At 42.9% G+C, this 21,714-nt stretch overlaps 1 protein-coding gene across 1 annotated transcript in view; it reads right to left on the minus strand.

The window, feature by feature from the left end:
• Window positions 1–21,714, minus strand: part of NHSL2 (NHS like 2) — a 241,104-nt gene that overhangs the window by 133,628 nt on the left and 85,762 nt on the right. The window contains exon 2 of the mRNA XM_037988918.2: window positions 4,936–5,004. Coding sequence (XP_037844846.1) covers window positions 4,936–5,004 — 69 coding nt within the window. The remainder of the gene's footprint in view (window positions 1–4,935; window positions 5,005–21,714) is intronic.

The following is a 21,714-nucleotide window of genomic DNA, read 5'->3' on the forward strand; positions in this document are numbered from 1 at the left end:
TTTGATGAAAACAGACCAATTCCTTGAAAAATACAAACTTCCCAAATCTACCAAATATGAAATAGATGATTTGAATAGCCCTATAACTATTAAAAACATGAAATTCATAATTTTAAAACTACTCCCTTTAAAATCTCCAGGTCCAGATGGTTTCACTGGAGAATTCTACCAAATGTTTAAAGAATTCTATGCTAATTCTACACAATCAGTGTAACAAACTAATAGAAATCACATGATCATATTAATCAATGCAGAAAAAGCATTTGATAAACTCTAACACTTATTATCATAAGTTAAAAAAACTCTGAGAAATGAGGCAAAAAGGGAACTTCCTTAACTTGATAAGGAGCAACTACATAAAACTCATACCTAATATATATATATATGTTTTTCCTGGATCAAGCAATATTAGACTTACACCTAACATTAAACTTAATGCTTGAAAGACTAAATGCTTTCCCCCTCAGATTGGAAACAAGGCAAGGATCTCTGCTCTCACCACTCTTGTTCAACATAGTGTTGGAAGTTCTAACAAGTGTAATAAGGCAAAAAAAAAAAAAAAAATAAGTAAGAAAAGAAAAGATAAAACATGTAGATTATAAAGGAAAAAATAAAACTGCTCCTATTTGGAGATGGCATTATAGTCTACATAGAAAATCCCAAGAAATCTACAAGACAATTCCTAGAACTAATAAGTGAGCTTAGCAAGGTTGCAGGATACAAGATAAGCTTGCAAAAATAAATTGTATTTCTATATACTAGCAATGAACACATGGATGCTGAAATTAAAAATACAATATCATTTACACTTGCTCAAAAATGAAATACTTAAGTGTAAATATAACAAGATATGTATAGAGCTTATATGCTGAAAACTACAAAATGCTGATGACAGAAATCAAAGAAGACCTAAATAGAGAAAGAAATATGCCACATTCAAGGATCAGAATACTTAACATAGTAAAGATGTTAGTTCTCCCCAAATTTATGTATAGTTTTAGCTCAATCTCTATCAAAATTCCAGGAGGATATTTTAGACACAGACAAGTTTATTCCAAAATTTATATGGAAAGGCAAAGAAACTAGAATAGCCAAAACAATTTTGAAAAGGGAGAATAAAGTGTGAGGAATCACTCTATCCAATTTCAGGACTTATTATACAGCTACAATAATCAAGACTATGTGGTATTGGTGGAGGGACAGACACACAGATCAATGGAACAGAGTAGAGAACCTAGAAATAGACCCACACAAATATGCCCTACTGATTTTGAACAACGGTACAAAAGCAGTTCAATGGAAGAAAGATAGCCTTTTTGAATGGTGCTGGAACAACTGGACATAGACCAAAAAATGAACTTTGACCTGTGTAGTGGGCTGAATGGTGCCCTCCCAAAAGATATGTCTACGTCCTGATTCCCGGAACCTAGGGATGTTACCTTATTTGGAAGATGAGCTTTTGCAAGTATAATTAAAATGAGGAGATCATTCTGGATTCAAGTGAGCCCTAAATCTAATGACACGTATCCTTGTAAGATGGACACACAGAGGAGATGATAATGTGAAGATGGAGGTAGAGTTTGCAGTGGCATGGCCATAAGCCAAGAAGTATTGGCAGCTAGCAGAAGCAGGACTAGGCAAGGAAGGATCCTCTCCTAGAGCCTCCAGAGGGAGTGCAACCCTGCCCACACCTTAAGTTCAGACTTCTGGCCTCCACAATCGTGAGAGAATACATTCTGTTGTTTAAAGCTACCAAGTTTACAGTTACTTGTTACGGCAGCCTCAGGAAATAATATAACCCATCTCACACCTTATACCAAAAAAATCAACACAATGGATCAGAAACTTAAATGTAAAATTATAAAAATTTTAGGAAGAAACAGGAAAGTGTTTGGAATCTAAAGCTAGCCATATAAGCCAGACACTATACTTGACAATCAAAACACATCCAAAAAACCAAAATTGATACATTGGACTTCATCAAAATTAGCAACTTTTGTTCTATGGAGTCCCTGTTAAGAGGATGAGAAAAAGCTTCAGACCAAGAGAAAATGTTTGCAAGCCATATGTCTGACAAAGGACTGATGTCTAAAATGTATAAAGAACTGTCAAAACTCAGCAGTTAAAAATTCAAACAACTCAACCAGAAATTGGGCTAAAGACATAAATAGACAAGTTACTGAAGAAGATATACAGATGGCAAAGAAGCTCATGAAGCAATGTTCAACATCACTAATCTTAGGGGAATGAGAATTGAAACCAGAATGAGATACTACTTCACACCTAGAGAAGAACAGCTAAAAGGGAAAACAGTGAGAACACTAAATGATGATGAGGATGCCAAGAAACTGGAATCCTCATACATTGCTGGTGGGAATGTAAAATGGTACAGCCACTCTGGAAAACAGTTTGTCAGGTTTTTTTGTTTTGTTTTGCTTTGTTTATAGATGGAGTCTCGCTCTGTCGTCCAGGCTAGAGTGCAATGGCGAGATCTCGGCTCACTGCAACCTCCACCTCCCAGGTTCAAGCAATTCTCCTGCCTCAGCCTCCCAAGTAGCTGGGACTACAGGTGCGCACCACCACGCCTGGCTAATTTTTGTATTTTTAGTAGAGATGGGGTTTCACCATGTTGACCACAATGGTCTTGATCTCCTGACTTCGTGATCTGCCCACCTCAGCCTCCCAAAGTGCTGGGATTACAGGTGTGAGCCACCGCACCTGGCCATCAGTTTTGTTTTGTTTTGTTTTTAAACTAAACATGCAATTACCATATGACCCAGCAATTGCACTCTTGGACATTTATCCCAGAGAAATGAAAACTTATTTCCACATAAAAACCTGTTACGTGAAGGTTTATAGCAGCATTTATAATAGCCCAAAACTGGGAACAACCCACATGCCCTTCAGTGGGTGAATGGATAAACGGTCTCTGATACATCCATGCCATGGAAGACTACTCGGCAATAAAAAGGAGCAGATTATTGGAAAAGGGGTAGGGGCAGACTACTGATACACACAACGACCTGGATGGATCTCTAGAAAATTATGCTGACTGAATATAAAATCCCTAAAGGTTGCATACTGTGTGATTCTATTTTACTGCATAACCTGGTTGAAATAACTGGATTTTAGAAATGGAGAATAGATGAGTGGTTGCTAGGGGTTAAGTAGGAGGTTAGGGTGGGAGGGCAATAGGCATGGCTATGATAGGATGACTTGAAGCATCCCTGTGGTGATGGAAATGTTCTGTATCTTGACTGTATAAAGGCAACACCCTGCTTGTATTGTACTATAGTTTTGCAAAAAGTGATCATTGAGGAAAACTGGGTGAAGGGTACATGGGACCTCTCTGCATTATTTGTTACACTGCATGTGAATCCACAATTTAATCACAATTAAAAGTTTAATTAAGAAAACAAGAATGAACTAGATCCATATGTCTCCTAAAACAGAAAGGTTTCCAAGACATATTCCTAAGTGAAAAAAAGCAGATTAGTATATATTGTGTGACACCATTTATTTTTAAGTACCCACATAAAACCAAACTGTGTATGCGCAGAAAGGTGGGCACTGATAACAGTGGTTACCTTGGGGGAACAGAGTGGGACCGGAGAGATAGAGATTTGAATTGTAGCTGAATTGATTTTTTTCACAATAAGAATATTATTCATATGTTATTTGTTTTTTTATTAAACTTTTCATTTTGAGATTATTATAGATTCACAGGCAGTTGTAGCAGATAACACTATACTTTGCCCAGGTTCTCCCATTGGTAACATTTTGCAAAACTATAGTACAATATCACAACGAGGGTATTGACATTATACCATCAGGATCACCAGAAGGATTTCTTAGGTTGCCCTTTCATGGCCACACCCATTTCCTACCACCATCTCCCCCTTCCTTAAACCCTGGCACCCATTAATCCCTTCTCCATAATCATATGTTATTTGTATAATAAAAACATCACCCTGGACACAAGTACATTGTTCTAGAAATGCATATCTGTTTTGCTTATCCTGATTTCACCTATCCTTGTGTCACCAACACTGTGGTCATAGGACCCAGCTCACAGGTCCCCTGCCCTTGAGCCTCAAGGAAGTGGCTACTGAGCTTCCTAATTTGGAAATAGGCCCACTAGCAATCAAGGCTACCTTTGAGGTATGGAAGAAACACCTGGAAGAACCAGTGCCCCTATGACTATGAATCTACCCACTGTGGCTGATGACAACTTAAATAATACACAAAGCTCAGTCCATGCCAATTAATGCAGCAACAATTTCCATAAGATTCAGGTCAACAAACTGTTGTGCAAGTTTCAATACTGGAAGCAGCAAAGGCCTTCCCACCCCCTGACCTGAAAACATGGCAGCAGTTGAGCCTCTTTAGAGGAAACTGTGAACAGCAGGAATGAGTAACAACTGGTAACCTATATCCAGCTGTGCCTGGCTGAGAGCAGACTCATTAGAGTGGCCCCAGAGAGTACATCCATTCAATCATTTATCCATTCACAATGTATTGGATACCTACTCTGTGCCAGGTACTATCCTAGGCACTGAGTATACCAGTGAACAGAAACAAGTCCCTGCCCTCATGGAGCTCCCATTCTAGTGGGAGAGCCAATGATAGGCAAGGGAAATAAATCAATTACATGTCAGATAGTATTAAGTCCTAGGAAGAACAAACAGCATGGATGGAGGATATGAGGTGTTGAGGGCTGGGGCCTGAAATTTTAGAAATGGTGGCCAGAGAAGGTAACAAACTGAGAAGGTAACAAACTGAAACATACTGAAAAGGTAACAAACATTGCAGTGGAGATGTGAAGGAAGTGAGTGAGCAAACTACAAAGATATCCAGTTGTTCTGGACATTTTCCATTTGTCTGTCCACATCTTCTCCACCCTTCTCCACCCAGCTTGTACCCTGGTAGGCTGACCTGTGTGGACGGCATCAACAGGCTCCCTTGCCCTCTGGCTTCGGGTTAGGTTTGACCAATGAGAAGCACCTGCAAAGAAACCAGAAGAAAAAGGAAAAGTGAGATTGGGGTATTTAGTCATCCACTCTATCTGTTCGGGGTCACCATGAGCTGGCGGCATCCCTCTGCCAAAGGCCATAGCTCCTGTCAGGTGGTTCTCTCTACACAGCAACCCTTTCCCAGTTCCTGTGAACACTCCCTCCAGGGATCCTTCCCCATACTGGGGAAAAGCATTCCAGGCAGAAGGAAAAGCAAGTACAATGTACCTGGCAAACTTAAAGAATGATCAGGAGGCTAGTGTGGCTGGAATGGAGAGGCAGAAGATGGGATTTGTAAGAGATCATGTCAAGGAGGTAAGGGGGACCAGATTAGGCAGGACCTTGTGGACTACTATAAAGGTTTTGGCTTTGACTCTGAGTGAGATGGGGAGCAAGTGGAGGATGTCGAACAGAATACTGACAAGGTCACACTATGTTTTCACAGCATCACTTTGGGAGACTGGTGACAGGAATACTAAAATAATCCAGTCCAGAGACGATGATGGCATGGACCAGGGTGATAGCAGTGGAGGTGGCAGGAAGTGGCCAGATTCTGAATGGATTTTGAAGGTGGTGAAGAAAAATCCTGTTCCATTACAATGACCAGGGCAAAACGCCAGACTCAAGACCAGCAACTTATTCCTCAGCATGTCATTATGTATGACTGAAAGTTCTGTTATGCAGCAAGATTTCAGAAAGTCCTGCATGCAGCATGATAATCCTAATACCCTATCACATATGTGCGACACACAACTCTGGGCCGAGGTCCAATCCAAAGGGTTTCTAGACTCCTTCTGACTCCAGAACAACTCCAGAAAATGATCATCATGGGTTTTCTAGCCAACCTACCCCACCCCAAAGCTGTATCCCCATGGGGTGGTGCTGGGCGCCATTTTGTCCCCTGCTCTAAACCCCTTATTGGCTCCAGCCACTCTACCTCCATTGGCTCCTCCATGGGTTGGCTTAGCCATGTCACATCAGAATTCTGGAAAACACTGTCCACAACCTGTCCTGTCCATACCTCCTGTCCTCTACTCACCGACTCACAGGTTGACAATAGACAGAACACATCCAACCACTGAGCAGATAAGGACGTGAGTCACACAGTCAGTCAGAACACAGTGTGGGCAACAACTCAAAGGTGCCAATATTTTGATAAAGGTTTTACAATTTTCCTGGGAAAACAGGCAACTGTCAGTCATACGCAGGTCATTGAAAGGGAAGAAAAAATAGAAAACTTGGCCCCATAGGCTGAAAGCCCCAGCTTGAAATATCTGGGAGCAAAATACCTGGGAGCGAAAGTACCCTGGCATTTTTTGGTGCACAGTGTTGATTCTCAGAATGAGACCTGTTGCTTCATATTCATGAACCTCCCCCCCGCCCGCCCCAGCAAAGGCACCCAGCTGGAAACTGGAGAAAAATTACATGATTCTCAGGGCTCATTCAAAAGCCAGGAAAAAACTGATGGTGTTTTGTTTATGTTCAAAGAAATCAATCCAAAGAGATCAGCCCCACAGCCAAAGTCAGCAAGACTGGAGAGCAAACTTCTGCCAACCTCTGGGTCCTGGCCCACTCATCAAGGGGAGGGGATGACCTGCATTGGAATCTGGGATCCAAGACTTTCAAGCAGTGTGCCCTTGGGCAAGATTCTTAACCTTCCTTGGGACCTTGATTTTCTAATCTGTAAAACAGATTAGAATTCTAATTCCTACCTCGCAGAGTTATAAAGGATCAAATGAGCTTTTGTGTGTCTGGAATAGCCCCTGGGACTATTATGTGTTAGTTCTCTTCTCATACCCACCTTTCTTTGGCAAGAGCCAGGCCAGCGATGTGGAGCAATTCTGGGGTTCCAGTGGTCCCTGGTGCCCTTAAGAAGAACTCTCTGAGGGATTCTTCAGTTCTTACATGCCAGTGCTGCTTTCTGCTCTTTATTAAAAGGGCATCCCTGGGTAGCTGCCATTTGATCCCAGCAGGACATGGTTCCATGCACAGCTTGGCACCAAAGGGCACTAATGCCTGTTAACTAACTGTGCATTCAGCTGACCTGCCAAAGCAGCTGATTTTATTTCCAGAATCCCAAATGTTTTCTTATTCCACTCCACCACACCTGAAACCTTTATGTATGTGAACCGCTAATGCAGACCTTTGCTCTCCCCCACTTTCTTTCTCTTTCATCCTCTCAGCCTCTCCTCTCTTCTCCATGCTGCTCCCTCTGCCTGTCCCTTGCCTTGGCTCCTCTTTCCTAGCTCTTCCACAAACCCCCATCCAAAGACAGTACTTGTAGTGAGAGAGCAGGTAAAAGTGGCTCAAGTAGATCCATGGTGAGGTTTGAAAGAGACCATTCCACTTCCTCTTTGCCCTGCCATACCAGCTCATCCCCAGCCCCACTTTCTTGTCCATTCACACTGGGCTGGGCAATGGAATTGCAGAGCAAAACGAGTCATGGTCACTGCCCTCAGAGTCTTGTGGGAGAGACTTGCAGTCCCATGGTGTATATGAAGAACCGGATGGCTGGGAGCAGTGGCTCATGCCTGTAATCCCAGCACTTTGGGGGGCCAAGGTGAGAAGATCTCTTGAGGCCAGGAGTTCAAGACCAGCCTGGGCAACAGAGCAAGAACCTTTCTCTACAAAATTAATTAGCCAGGCATGGTGGCACATCTGTGGTCCCAGCTCCTCGGGAGGCTGAGGCAAGAGGCTCATTTAAGCCCAGCAGGTCAAAGCTGCAGTAAACTGTGATGGCACCACTGCACGCCAGCCTGGGCAACAGAGGAAGAGCTGGAGAGGAGGGTGCACAGAGGTGGGAAGGCATCTGCCTGCCTCTGAGGGGTTGGGGAAATGCAGGAGACCTGCATTGGGCCTTGACGCCTGAGTGAGATTTTTCCAAATGGAAAGAGAGTCAAAGGGCATCCCAGGGGTGGAGATAGCATGGAGGAGAGAAAGGCAGTGTGTGTTTGGAGTTCTGTGTAGCCACACAGTAAGGTCTGAGAGATGGATAAACCATGAACCTGGAAAGTGGAATGCGGAGCCAACTCACCAAGGATGTGTCAGGTTGATGGAAAGCTGGATCGCATGGGGTGAGAATGCAAGGTTAAGCAGTTTGGACTTATTGAATATTGGGAAAGGACACGATGCAAGCCATGTTTTAAAAAGAAAATTCTGACAGGCCTAGAGACCAAAAGCGGAAAGAAGGCCAGTAAGGAGATTGCTGCAGTGGTCCTGGCACAAATTGAAGTCCTGAAACAGGGTGCTGACCATGGGAATAGAAATGAGGAGGCAGAGAAGAGATACCACTGGGGCCTACTTTCTCTACCTCTGGCCTTTATCCTGGAGTAATTCTGCAACATTCCCAACACCTTCTCCCTTGATGACCTTAATGGAACCTGGGCCTCAGGTCTAACTCCTGCCTCAACGTGGGTTTATTCCAAATTTATATCTTGAGAGCTGACCTCTCATCTGCCCCTGGGATCAGATTCTGGCTGCTTTCTGGACAATTTCAAGTAATCATCTCATCAGCATGTCCAAAATTGCCATCTTGGTGCCTGCCCCTCAGCCCTAACCCAGTCTGGTAGAACCATGTAACTCAGCTACCTTATGGGTTTCTGAGCCTAACCCAGCCACTGATGAATCATCTTACATCTCTATAAGGCAAACATGATTCCCCAGTTCTAAACCACCAATTTATAAGTGAACTTAGAGGACTCAACACATTCACACCTTGGAGGTCGCCTTGCTTCACGCCCCATTGTCAAATTCCCTCCACAGTGGCCCTCCACCAGGGCCGCATCCTCCTGTCCCCTGGAAGTATTTGGAAATGTCTGGAGGCATCTCTGGTTGTTCAAAATGACTTCAGGGAACTACTGGCATTTAGACTCAGGGAAACAGGAGGTTAAATATCCTGCAATGCACAGAATCCCACACTGCAAAGAACTGTCTCACCCCAAGTGACAACAGTACTTTCACTAAGAAACACAGTGACCACTAGCTCAATGAGGCAGGGACTCTATGTTGTTCTCCACTGTGCTCTCAGCGTGCAGCAGAGTGCACTGCACATGAGGATGTGTAATACGTGTTGATTAAATTAACAAATTGGACTGGGTGCAGTGGCTCATGCCTATAATTCCTACACTTTGGAAGCCAAGGCGGGAGGACTGCTTGAAGCCAGGAGTTGAAGATCACCCTGGGCAGCAAAGAGAGACCTCTGTCTCTACAAAAGTTGTTTAAAAAATTAATATAGCGACTCATTCATTCATATACCCAATGCCCACTGAGCGCTACCCTTGGTGCTGAGGATAGAAAGATAAACAAAACTTGGGCAATACGCATTTGTACCTCAGCCAGCCTTAGCTTGGTGGGTGGGAAACGTAATCCTGAGATGGAGGCTAAAAGTCCAGAATGCCTCACCTTCCATAACTACCAAGGGGCCCTTTCCCAACAAGGGGAACTTACAAGCTAAATGCTGGATTGAAAATTCATTCATTCATTCAACCAACACTTGGATAGTTCATAAAACTTTTTGAAGCACTTTCTCAGACATTATCTTGCTGAAGTTGGGCTGCCAGGAGAGGGAGGTGGGGGTGGGGGCTGAAAATTGGGGCCTGAAAGGTTCCCGCCCAGCTCTGCTGGGCCCAAGCAGACAGGCCCTAGCAGACAGTCTCCTGGGACTGGGGCGGGGCGGTGAGGGGCTGGGGGGTGGTTCTGGTGTGAATGGAAATATGCGCCACATGGCCTGAATTGCAGGGCCGACTTCAGGCTCCCACAGCCCCAAACACTTCCAGATGGATTTATTTATAACTCCCAAACCAGAGGCAGCACTCGGCTGCTTTTCCTTACTCCCCTCCCCACTCTTGGAGCAAACCGTGGCCGCCCCTCTCCACTCCGGAAACCAGCGGGAGACTGGGAATGTGCAGCCGCTGAGCCACAGCCACAGCCAAACTTGGGCTCCTGGTCACCGCCTGTCCCCTAGGTGGCAACAGCACCTCACTGTGTGGGTGTGCCTGTAGAGCCTGGCCAGATTCCTGCCCACCTGGCCCATCTGGGCTCTCACAGGATGGTTGCTAAACGGGCAGTGCGAGCCAGGCACATTCACTCTGGCAAGTCTCCGTTCCAGATCTGCCTCCACTTCATAATGTCACAGTCACACCCATGTCTTCTCATTCTCTGTCTCTGGGACATTCCTAGTCCCCTCCCCTCCACCATCTCCCACAGGATACTGCTTCTCACTGCTGCCAGAGGCTTTGGACTCTGACATTTTCCAAATCAGGAAACCGAAGCTCAGAGAGGTAGAGCAACTAGTCCAAAGTGACACAGCAAGTTAAATTAAAGAGACAGAAGTTGCAAACCCAAGTTCTGCCCCTGATACTAATGCCTCCTAAACCTCAGTTGCCTCATGTGTGAAGTGGGACTAATGCCAGGCAGGTGGTGTGGTTAGAAGCGTTGGCTCTGGAGTGGCTCTGCATGGAGCTCGTGATGGTTCTGTCATTTACTAGCTAGGTGACCTTCCATGAGTCACTCTTCTTCTCCTAACCCAAGATTTTTTAAGTCTTTCCTTTAAGGATTAAAGAGATAATTAATTTAAATGGCTTAGCATAGGGTCTGTCTGGCCCTCAATACAGAGTAACGACTATGATAGTTTATTGTTCGATTGAATCATTATAGAGCTTACAGATCCCATCGCTTGATGAGATTGGGAGCATTCAGGGTGTTATGGACATAGATCCATCTCTTAAGATATGGGCCAGGCCCCATGCAACATCACCTTCTGACTCCTCACACGTAGAAGTAAACTGGGGCCTGAAGAGATTAAGTGACTTGCGTAAGGCCATACTTGTAGGAATAGAGGAGAGAGTTGAACCCAGTTCTAAGTGGGTTAACCCACCCAGCTCAACCTGAGCATTTTGGTGGCCCTAAGCACTGCTGTGGACACATGAAACCTGGAGTAATCTAGTGGCCCCAGGGCTGAAGCCTTCCTGTCTCCTTCCACTCCTAGCCATGGCTTGAACTGGTGGTGGCTGGAAGGGATAGGGTAGCAAAGAAACCAGACGAAAGCTCCAGAGTGAAACTTCTAGATGTACATATCTGCTGCCTATAAATCCTCGTTGCCCTCAAAGTTACTCAGAACCAAATTATGGCAAACCCACCTCTCTGCCTCCAAAGGTCCAGACAAATTTTCCTGCAGCTGTTCAGCAACACATGATACCAGATTTCTGCTTCAGTGGGAGTCTTTGGCACTCACATTCCTTTCTGCTTGCTGCTGTGCAATTAAACACGCATAATTTCTCCATGTTTTCCCACCCCGCACCACACACGTCAGTACCACCAGTGACAGCATGAGGGAATAGCACAATCTCTGTGCACATATGGACAAGGGAACCAGTGGGCACTCTGTCAACTGAATGTGACTCACTAAATGGGTTCCAAATCCCATCAGTCATTAGGGTCTATTTATCTGTATTTCCCTCATCTTATCAGTGGGCTACCCAGGATGCTCAGAATTCCTGATAGTCCAAAAATAAGTGCAGTTATTTGGTAAATACCCAGCACACAATAAGCATTTAATAAACACTCAATCTCTATCCAAACAAAATTAAGTCTCGGAGTTTGTCAGTTTGTAGACAAACTTTACCAGAGAGCCTGAGGGGAAGCTCCTCTCTGCTTCCAGCATTGATGCTTAGGAAAGTTTCCTCATGGAACAAAGGCTTTGGCTCTTACCACAGAGACTACCAGATCTACAGCTCCAGTCCTACTGGATAGGCTCTCTGAGCCTTGGTTTCCTTATCTGTGATATGAGAACAGTATCACTTATCACACAAAGTTGCTCTGAGGCATCTGACACTGAGTCAGGTACATGGCACTCTCTCAATAGATGTTACATTTATAAAGCTTTGTTTTGTAGCAAAAGTAACTTCTAACACACTCTAGAATCATCTAGAGTAAAATTATTTCTTCTCTCAATATTGATCAAGCATCTACTATGTCCATAGCAGCATAAAAGAAACAAAACACATTCAAAATAAAATTTCTTTCCTCTAAGAGACTGTAATACAGCTGGAAACTTAGGTAGATGTGAAATATGTCAGATAACTCAAATGCCTTTAGGAGTCAGGAAGGTACTATAAATGAGTGAATGAGGTTGGAGTAAGACAATACGGAGTAGTGGGGACTGTGTCTAGCTGGAGAGCACATACTCCATCTAAAGTGGAAGCTGCCACCTGGCCATGCCAATCTAGCTAACTACTGTCTTGGGGGAATACAGATCCAGTATTACCAGATTTTTCTGTTTTTCAAAGAAGCTAGAAATCCAGATTGTATGGAAAGATTACTAATTGCTACATGTTAGCACATAGTTTAAAAAGAAACAAACCACATGCAGACCAAACAAAATACACCTGTGGGCATTATTTGACTCACCAGCCAACAGTTTGCAACCTCTCCATAATGGTAGATGATAAATTTGTCAAAATAAGTGCTATTGACAATAAGTCCTAGACACATACAGAGGACATGAGTCCCTTGGGCTGGGATGATCTGGAAAGTTTTCCTCAAGGTGAGCCTACCTTAAGATAGGACTCAGACTGGGCCCCAAAGTATGGGTGTGAGTCTGACAGGTAGAAAGGAGGAGCAAAGAGCTGTTGGCAAGATTGAAGGTAGAGACAAGAATGTAGTCAGAGCTCACAAGCGGTGAAGAGATGGGTCTGGTTGTTAAGGCTTCCTGCGGGGAGGGGCAACTTCTGGTCATTTGGTTGGTCTTAGTGGAGGAGGTTTCTCATGACAAGAATTAGGGATCTCAGTGTGGAGGAAACAAGGGAAGATGGAAAACTGTTACTTAGAGAATCTGTTTCTGAGGAGCTAGTCAGAGAGAAATAGTAAACACAGATAGACATATACCTCATTGGCAGGGGTGGGAAAAGTACATTTTAGTTAAGTCCAGGGCCATTTCCAGAATAAGGTAATGTAAAAGTCTATGAGAAGAACAAATAAATAATGCATGATCCTTGCTGCTGACTAGAAACAGGTCCAGAAGGTGGGAATGGGTAAACCACAGCACAGCGAAACCAGCCATGTTGGAAAGGAGGGCTCTGGCACCATAAAAGCACTGTAGAAAGGAAGTAAAAAGCCAGGAATGCACAAAAATCCTGGAAAGTATTTTTATAACACTTTAGTAAGAACATAGGTAAAATATATGTCCACAATTAAAAGCCCCAGGGTTTAGAAGCCATTCCCCTACAAGGCTGTCTGGCTAGCTGGGTGAATGACTGAAAGGGGCATCTTACTCCAAAGGGGAGAGCACAGAGATGTGTGGCAGTGCAGGTGTCAGGAAGAATTTCATAGGCCCCACATCAGATTTTGTGACCACTAAAATGACAGGTGAGGCAGGAGAAGGTCATGGAAAAAGGACAAGGGCGATAGACAGGATTATAGCCTGCACAACGATGTCCACATCCTAACCCCTGGAACCTGTGAATGTCTTCAGTTACATAACAAGGGGAACTAAGGTTTGCAGGTGAAGTTAAAGTTACTTATCAGCTGACATTGACTGAGATAGGGAGATGCTGCCCATCTCATCTGGGTGGGCTCGATGTAATCACGAGGGATTTTATAAAGTGAAAGCGGGAGGCTGGAGAGTCAGAGTCAGAGAAGGAGATGTATAGAAGCAGAATCAGAGTGATGGGATGTGAGAAAGACTCGAATGGCCACTTTTGGTATTGAAGTCAAGGAATGCAGGCAGCTGCTACACACTGGAAAAGGCAAGGAAAAGGATTGTCCTGTGGAGTCCTAAGAAGGGATGCATCTCTGCTAGCATCTTGATTTTAGTCCAGTGAGACCTCTCTCAGACTTCTGCCCTCCAGAACCGTAAGATAATAAATTTGTGTTGTTTTAAGCCACTGAATTTGCAGCAATGTGTTACAGCAGCAATAGGATACTAATACAATTGGCATTGGACTCAGATGAATGTAGCTTAATCCTGGCTCACTACATACCAATACTTGACCTTAGTCTAGTCATTTAACCTCTCTTAGCCTCAATATCTTTATCTGTAAAATGGAGACCACAATACAGAGTTGAGGTAAAGAGCACCTGTAATGAGGAACATAAAGGGATAGCACAGCCTCGCACAGAGAAGGTGCCAGGCAATGTTCTTTCCTTTCCTTCAATGTGTTTGATGAGATCATAATTCACATGTAGGACCAGTGGTGTTCTGATAAATGTTCAGCAACCAGCTCTCAAAAAAATGTACAAACGTATATATAAATATACACATACATACATAGGTTTATTTAAGAATAAATAAACATTCTTACATACTTATATAAGAATGTGAAGTGCTCAATTTACAGATAATATTGAAATATATAATACCCTTTATTATAAATTCCATATAACCAATGGATTCTCCTATACTGCTTTCATTGATTTTGCTGAACACATATCGATAGCCAACCTTCAGCTGTAACAGAAGAGCAAGTATAGTTCCTAAATGAGTTGATATTTTCATTTATGTTAATGAGTAAGAAGAAAGTGAAACAACCAAGAAGTATTGGAACTTGACTAACTTTTTTATTATTTTTTATTTTTATTTATTTTTTATTATTATTATACTTTAAGTTCTAGGGTACATGTGCATAACGTGCAGGTTTGTTACATATGTATACTTGTGCCATGTTGGTGTGCTGCACCCATCAACTCGTCAGCACCCATCAACTCGTCATTTACATCAGGTATAACTCCCAATGCAATCCCTCCCCACTCCTCCCTCCCCATGATAGGCCCCAGTGTGTGATGTTCCCCTTCCCGAGTCCAAGTGATCTCATTGTTCAGTTCCCACCTATGAGTGAGAACATGCGGTATTTGGTTTTCTGTTCTTGTGATAGTTTGCTAAGAATGATGGTTTCCAGCTGCATCCATGTCCCTACAAAGGACACAAACTCATCCTTTTTTATGGCTGCATAGTATTCCATGGTGTATATGTGCCACATTTTCTTAATCCAGTCTGTCACTGATGGACATTTGGGTTGATTCCAAGTCTTTGCTATTGTGAATAGTGCCGCAATAAACATACGTGTGCATGTGTCTTTATAGCAGCATGGTTTATAATCCTTTGGGTATATACCCAGTAATGGGATGGCTGGGTCATATGGTACATCTAGTTCTAGCTCCTTGAGGAATCGCCATACTGTTTTCCATAATGGTTGAACTAGTTTACAATCCCACCAACAGTGTAAAAGTGTTCCTATTTCTCCACATCCTCTCCAGCACCTGTTGTTTCCTGACTTTTGAATGATCGCCATTCTAACTGGTGTGAGATGGTATCTCATTGTGGTTTTGATTTGCATTTCTCTCATGGCCAGTGATGATGAGCATTTTTTCATGTGTCTGTTGGCTGTATGAATGTCTTCTTTTGAGAAATGTCTGTTCATATCCTTTGCCCACTTTTTGATGGGGTTGTTTGTTTTTTCCTTGTAAATTTGTTTGAGTTCTTTGTAGGTTCTGGATATTAGCCCTTTGTCGGATGAGTAGATTGCAAAAATTTTCTCCCATTCTGTATGTTGCCTGTTCACTCTGATGGTAGTTTCTTTTGCTGTGCAGAAGCTCTTTAGTTTAATGAGATCCCATTTGTCAATTTTGGGTTTTGCTGCCATTGCTTTTGGTGTTTTAGACATGAAGTCTTTGCCCATGCCTATGTCCTGAATGGTACTACCTAGGTTTTCCTCTAGGATTTTTATGGTATTAGGTCTAACATTTAAGTCTCTAATCCATCTTGAATTAATTTTCGTATAAGGAGTAAGGAAAGGATCCAGTTTCAGCTTTCTACTTATGGCTAGCCAATTTTCCCAGCACCATTTATTAAATAGGGAATCCTTTCCCCATTTCCTGTTTCTCTCAGGTTTGTCAAAGATCAGATGGCTGTAGATGTGTGGTATTATTTCTGAGGACTCTGTTCTGTTCCATTGGTCTATATCTCTGTTTTGGTACCAGTACCATGCTGTTTTGGTTACTGTAGCCTTGTAGTATAGTTTGAAGTCAGGTAGTGTGATGCCTCCAGCTTTGTTCTTTTGACTTAGGATTGTCTTGGAGATGCGGGCTCTTTTTTGGTTCCATATGAACTTTAAAGCAGTTTTTTCCAATTCTGTGAAGAAAGTCATTGGTAGCTTGATGGGGATGGCATTGAATCTATAAATAACCTTGGGCAGTATGGCCATTTTCACGATATTGATTCTTCCTATCCATGAGCATGGTATGTTCTTCCATTTGTTTGTGTCCTCTTTTATTTCACTGAGCAGTGGTTTGTAGTTCTCCTTGAAGAGGTCCTTTACATCCCTTGTAAGTTGGATTCCTAGGTATTTTATTCTCTTTGAAGCAATTGTGAATGGAAGTTCATTCATGATTTGGCTCTCTGTTTGTCTGTTACTGGTGTATACGAATGCTAGTGATTTTTGCACATTAATTTTGTATCCTGAGACTTTGCTGAAGTTGCTTATCAGCTTAAGGAGATTTTGGGCTGAGACAATGGGATTTTCTAAATATACAATCATGTCATCTGCAAAGAGGGACAATTTGACTTCTTCTTTTCCTAACTGAATACCCTTGATTTCCTTCTCTTGCCTGATTGCCCTAGCCAGAACTTCCAACACTATGTTGAATAGGAGTGGTGAGAGAGGGCATCCCTGTCTTGTGCCAGTTTTCAAAGGGAATTTTTCCAGTTTTTCCCCATTCAGTATGATATTGGCTGTGGGTTTGTCATAAATAGCTCTTATTATTTTGAGGTATGTTCCATCAATACCGAATTTATTGAGTGTTTTTAGCATGAAGGGCTGTTGAATTTTGTCAAAAGCCTTTTCTGCATCTATTGAGATGATTATGTGGTTCTTGTCTTTGGTTCTGTTTATATGCTGGATTATGTTTATTGATTTGCAAATGTTGAACCAGCCTTGCATCCCAGGGATGAAGCCCACTTGATCATGGTGGATAAGCTTTTTGATGTGCTGCTGAATCCGGTTTGCCAGTATTTTATTGAGGATTTTTGCATCGATGTTCATCAGGGATATTGGTCTAAAATTCTCTTTTTTTTGTTGTGTCTCTGCCAGGCTTTGGTATCAGGATGATGTTGGCCTCATAAAATGAGTTAGGGAGGATTCCCTCTTTTTCTATTGATTGGAATAGTTTCAGAAGGAATGGTACCAGCTTCTCCTTGTACCTCTGGTAGAATTCAGCTGTGAATCCATCTGGTCCTGGACTTTTTCTCATTGGTAGGCTATTAATTATTGCCTCAATTTCAGAGCCTCCTATTGGTCTATTCAGGGATTCAACTTCTTCCTGGTTTAGTCTTGGAAGAGTGTAAGTGTCCAGGAAATTATCCATTTCCTCTAGATTTTCTAGTTTATTTGCATAGAGGTGTTTATAGTATTCTCTGATGGTAGTTTGTATTTCTGTGGGGTCGGTGGTGATATCCCCTTTATCATTTTTTTATTGCATCTATTTGATTCTTCTCTCTTTTCTTCTTTATTAGTCTTGCTAGCGGTCTGTCAATTTTGTTGATCTTTTCAAAAAACCAACTCCTGGATTCATTGATTTTTTGGAGGGTTTTTTGTGTTTCTATCTCCTTCAGTTCTGCTCTGATCTTAGTTATTTCTTGCCTTCTGCTAGCTTTTGAATGTGTTTGCTCTTGCTTCTCTAGTTCTTTTAATTGTGATGTTAGAGTGTCAATTTTAGATCTTTCCTGCTTTCTCTTGTGGGCATTTAGTGCTATAAATTTCCCTCTACACACTGCTTTAAATGTGTCCCAGAGATTCTGGTATGTTGTATCTTTGTTCTCATTGGTTTCAAAGAACATCTTTATTTCTGCCTTCATTTCGTTATGTACCCAGTAGTGATTCAGGAGCAGGTTGTTCAGTTTCCATGTAGTTGAGCGGTTTTGATTGAGTTTCTTAGTCCTGAGTTCTAGTTTGATTGCACTGTGGTCTGAGAGACAGTTTGTTATAATTTCTGTTCTTATACATTTGCTGAGGAGTGCTTTACTTCCAATTATGTGGTCAATTTTGGAATAAGTGCGATGTGGTGCTGAGAAGAATGTATATTCTGTTGATTTGGGGTGGAGAGGTCTATAGATGTCTATTAGGTCTGCTTGCTGCAGAGATGAGTTCAATTCCTGGATATCCTTGTTAACTTTCTGTCTCGTTGATCTGTCTAATGTTGACAGTGGAGTGTTGAAGTCTCCCATTATTATTGTATGGGAGTCTAAGTCTCTTTGTAAGTCTCTAAGGACTTGCTTTATGAATCTGGGTGCTCCTGTATTGGGTGCATATATATTTAGGATAGTTAGCTCTTCCTGTTGAATTGATCCTTTTACCATTATGCAATGGCCTTCTTTGTCTCTTTTGATCTTTGATAGTTTAAAGTCTGTTTTATCAGAGACTAGGATTGCAACCCCTGCTTTTTTTTGTTCTCCATTTGCTTGGTAAATCTTCCTCCATCCCTTTATTTTGAGCCTATGTATGTCTCTGCGTGTGAGATGGGTCTCCTGAATACAGCAGACTGATGGGTCTTGACTCTTTATCCAGTTTGCCAGTCTGTGTCTTTTAATTGGAGCATTTAGTCCATTTACATTTAAGGTTAATATTGTTATGTGTGAACTTGATCCTGCCATTATGATATTAACTGGTTATTTTGCTCGTTAGTTGATGCAGTTTCTTCCTAGCCTTGACGGTCTTTACATTTTGGCATGTTTTTGCAATGGCTGGTACCGGTTGTTCCTTTCCATGTTTAGTGCTTCCTTCAGGGTCTCTTGTAAGGCAGGCCTAGTGGTGACAAAATCTCTAAGCATTTGCTTATCTGTAAAGGATTTTATTTCTCCTTCACTTATGAAACTTAGTTTGGCTAGATATGAAATTCTGGGTTTAGAATTCTTTTCTTTAAGAATGTTGAATATTGGCCCCCACTCTCTTCTGGCTTGTAGAGTTTCTGCCGAGAGATCTGCTGTTGGTCTGATGGGCTTCCCTTTGTGGGTAACCGACCTTTCTCTCTGGCTGCCCTTAAGATTTTTTCCTTCATTTCAACTTTGGTGAATCTGGCAATTATGTGTCTTGGAGTTGCTCTTCTCGAGGAGTATCTTTGTGGCGTTCTCTGTATGTCCTGGATTTGAATGTTGGCCTGCCCTACTAGGTTGGGGAAGTTCTCCTGGATGATATCCTGAAGAGTGTTTTCCAACTGATTCCATTTTCCCCCTCACTTTCAGGCACCCCAATCAGACGTAGATTTGGTCTTTTTACATAATCCCATACTTCTTGCAGGCTTTGTTCATTTCTTTTTCTTCTTTTTTCTTTTGGTTTCTCTTCTCGCTTCATTTTGTTCATTTGATCCTCAATCGCTGATACTCTTTCTTCCAGTTGATGAGTTGGTTACTGAAGCTTGTGCATTTGTCACGTATTTCTCGTGTCATGGTTTTCATCTCTTTCATTTCGTTTATGACCTTCTCTGCATTAATTACTCTAGCCATCAATTCTTCCACTTTTTTTTCAAGATTTTTAGTTTCTTTGTGCTGGGTACATAATTCCTCCTTTAGCTCTGAGAAGTTTGATGGACTGAAGCCTTCTTCTCTCATCTCGTCAAAGTCATTCTCCGTCAAGCTTTGATCCATTGCTGGCGATGAGCTGCGCTCCTTTGCCGGGGGAGATGCGCTCTTATTTTTTGAATTTCCAGCTTTTCTGCCCTGCTTTTTCCCCATCTTTGTGGTTTTATCTGCCTCTGGTCTTTGATAATGATGGTGACGTACTGATGGGGTTTTGGTGTAGGTGTCCTTCCTGTTTGATAGTTTTCCTTCTAACAGTCAGGACCCTCAGCTGTAGGTCTGTTGGAGATTGCTTGAGGTCCACTCCAGACCCTGTTTGCCTGGGTGTCAGCAGCAGAGGCTGCAGAAGATAGAATATTGCTGAACAGCGAGTGTACCTGTCTGATTCTTGCTTTGGAGGCTTCCTCTCAGGGGTGTACTCCACCCTGTGAGGTGTGGGGTGTCAGACTGCCCCTAGTGGGGGATGTCTCCCAGTTAGGCTACTCAGGGGTCAGGGACCCACTTGAGCAGGCAGTCTTCCCTTCTCAGATCTCAACTTCCGTGTTGGGAGATCCACTGCTCTCTTTAAAGCTGTCAGACAGAGTCGTTTGCGTCTGCAAAAGTTTCTGCTGCTTTTGTTGTTGTTTATCTGTGCCCTGTCCCCAGAGGTGGAGTCTACAAAGACAGGCAGGTTTCCTTGAGCTGCTGTGAGCTCCACCCAGTTCGAGCTTCCCAGCGGCTTTGTTTACCTACTTAAGCCTCAGCAATGACGGGCGCCCCTCCCCCAGCCTCGCTGCTGCCTTGCGGTTAGATCGCAGACTGCTGTGCTAGCAATGAGGGAGGCTCCATGGACGTGGGACCCTCCTGGCCAGGTGTGGGATATAATCTCCTGGTGTGCCTATTTGCTTAAAGCACAGTATTGGGGTGGGAGTTACCCGATTTTCCAGGTGTTGTGTGTCTCAGTTCCCCTGGCTAGGAAAAGGGATTCCCTTTCCCCTTGTGCTTCCCAGGTGAGGTGATGCCTCGCCCTGCTTCAGCTCTCGCTGGTCGGGCTGCAGCAGTTGACCAGCACCGATTGTCCGGCACTCCCTAGTGAGATGAACCCAGTACCTCAGTTGAAAATGCAGAAATCACCAGTCTTCTGTGTCGCTGGCGCTGGGAGTTGGAGACTGGAGCTGTTCCTATTCGGCCATCTTGCTCCGCCCCCCCCAATTTTTTTTAAATGTTGAGATAATTTTAGACTTATAGAAGAGTTGTAAAGACAGTATAGAGAGTTTCTGTGTACCCTTTACCCAGCTTCCCCTTATGCTGACATCTTACATAATTATAAAACATTGATCAAAACTGAGAAATTAAACTTAGTACAACATTAACTAAAGTACGAACTTATTTGGAGTTCACAAGCTTTTCTACTGAAGTCGTTCTTCTATTCTAGGATCCAGTCCAGGACTCATATTGTATTTAGTTGGTCACTTATTTTGTAGAATGTCTCTCAATTTCAGTTTGTCTTCTGTTTTCTCATATAATTTAATTTTTAATGATGGCTGTGTTTAACAACTGGCTTACACGTTTCCTAAATATTTAACAATTGGTTCTCACAAACCATTACAAGCCAGCCCCAGCACACCACTCTAAGCAAAATTGACAATTCATTCACGGTTTTTTCCCCATTAATTTCACAAATATTTATTGAGCGCCCTCTAGGGGCTAGTGCTGGGGATATAGAGATGACCAAAACAGTTCTTGCCTGAGAAAATCAGAGATTAGGGGAGGTGACAGGGCAGTAGCAGACAGTGCCTGTAGAACGATGGATATGATAGAGGATAATAGAATGTGGTGGAGCATTCAGAGGTGGGAGGGACCAACCCTGTCCGAGGAAGTCAAGGGGAACATCAAGGATGAACAAGAGCTCCCCAGGTCAGACACAAGGAGGTCGAGGGAGGCTTCTCATGTAAGATGATGTGTGAGCTGAGTCTTGATGCATGAGTGGGAATGAGCCAGTCTGCTTCTGAGGAAGCAGAAGGAACAACAGTCACCAATTTATTCCTTCATTTATTAAGCATCTATTAGGTATCCGTTCCATACTACGCTCTGGAGACGCCCAAACAGGTAATGAATAAGGGCCCTCCAGTGTGACTGGTGATGGTGTCTGAGCTATCT

The sequence above is a fragment of the Chlorocebus sabaeus genome, chromosome X, assembly GCF_047675955.1.
Source record: "Chlorocebus sabaeus isolate Y175 chromosome X, mChlSab1.0.hap1, whole genome shotgun sequence".
Taxonomy (NCBI): Eukaryota; Metazoa; Chordata; class Mammalia; order Primates; family Cercopithecidae; genus Chlorocebus; species Chlorocebus sabaeus.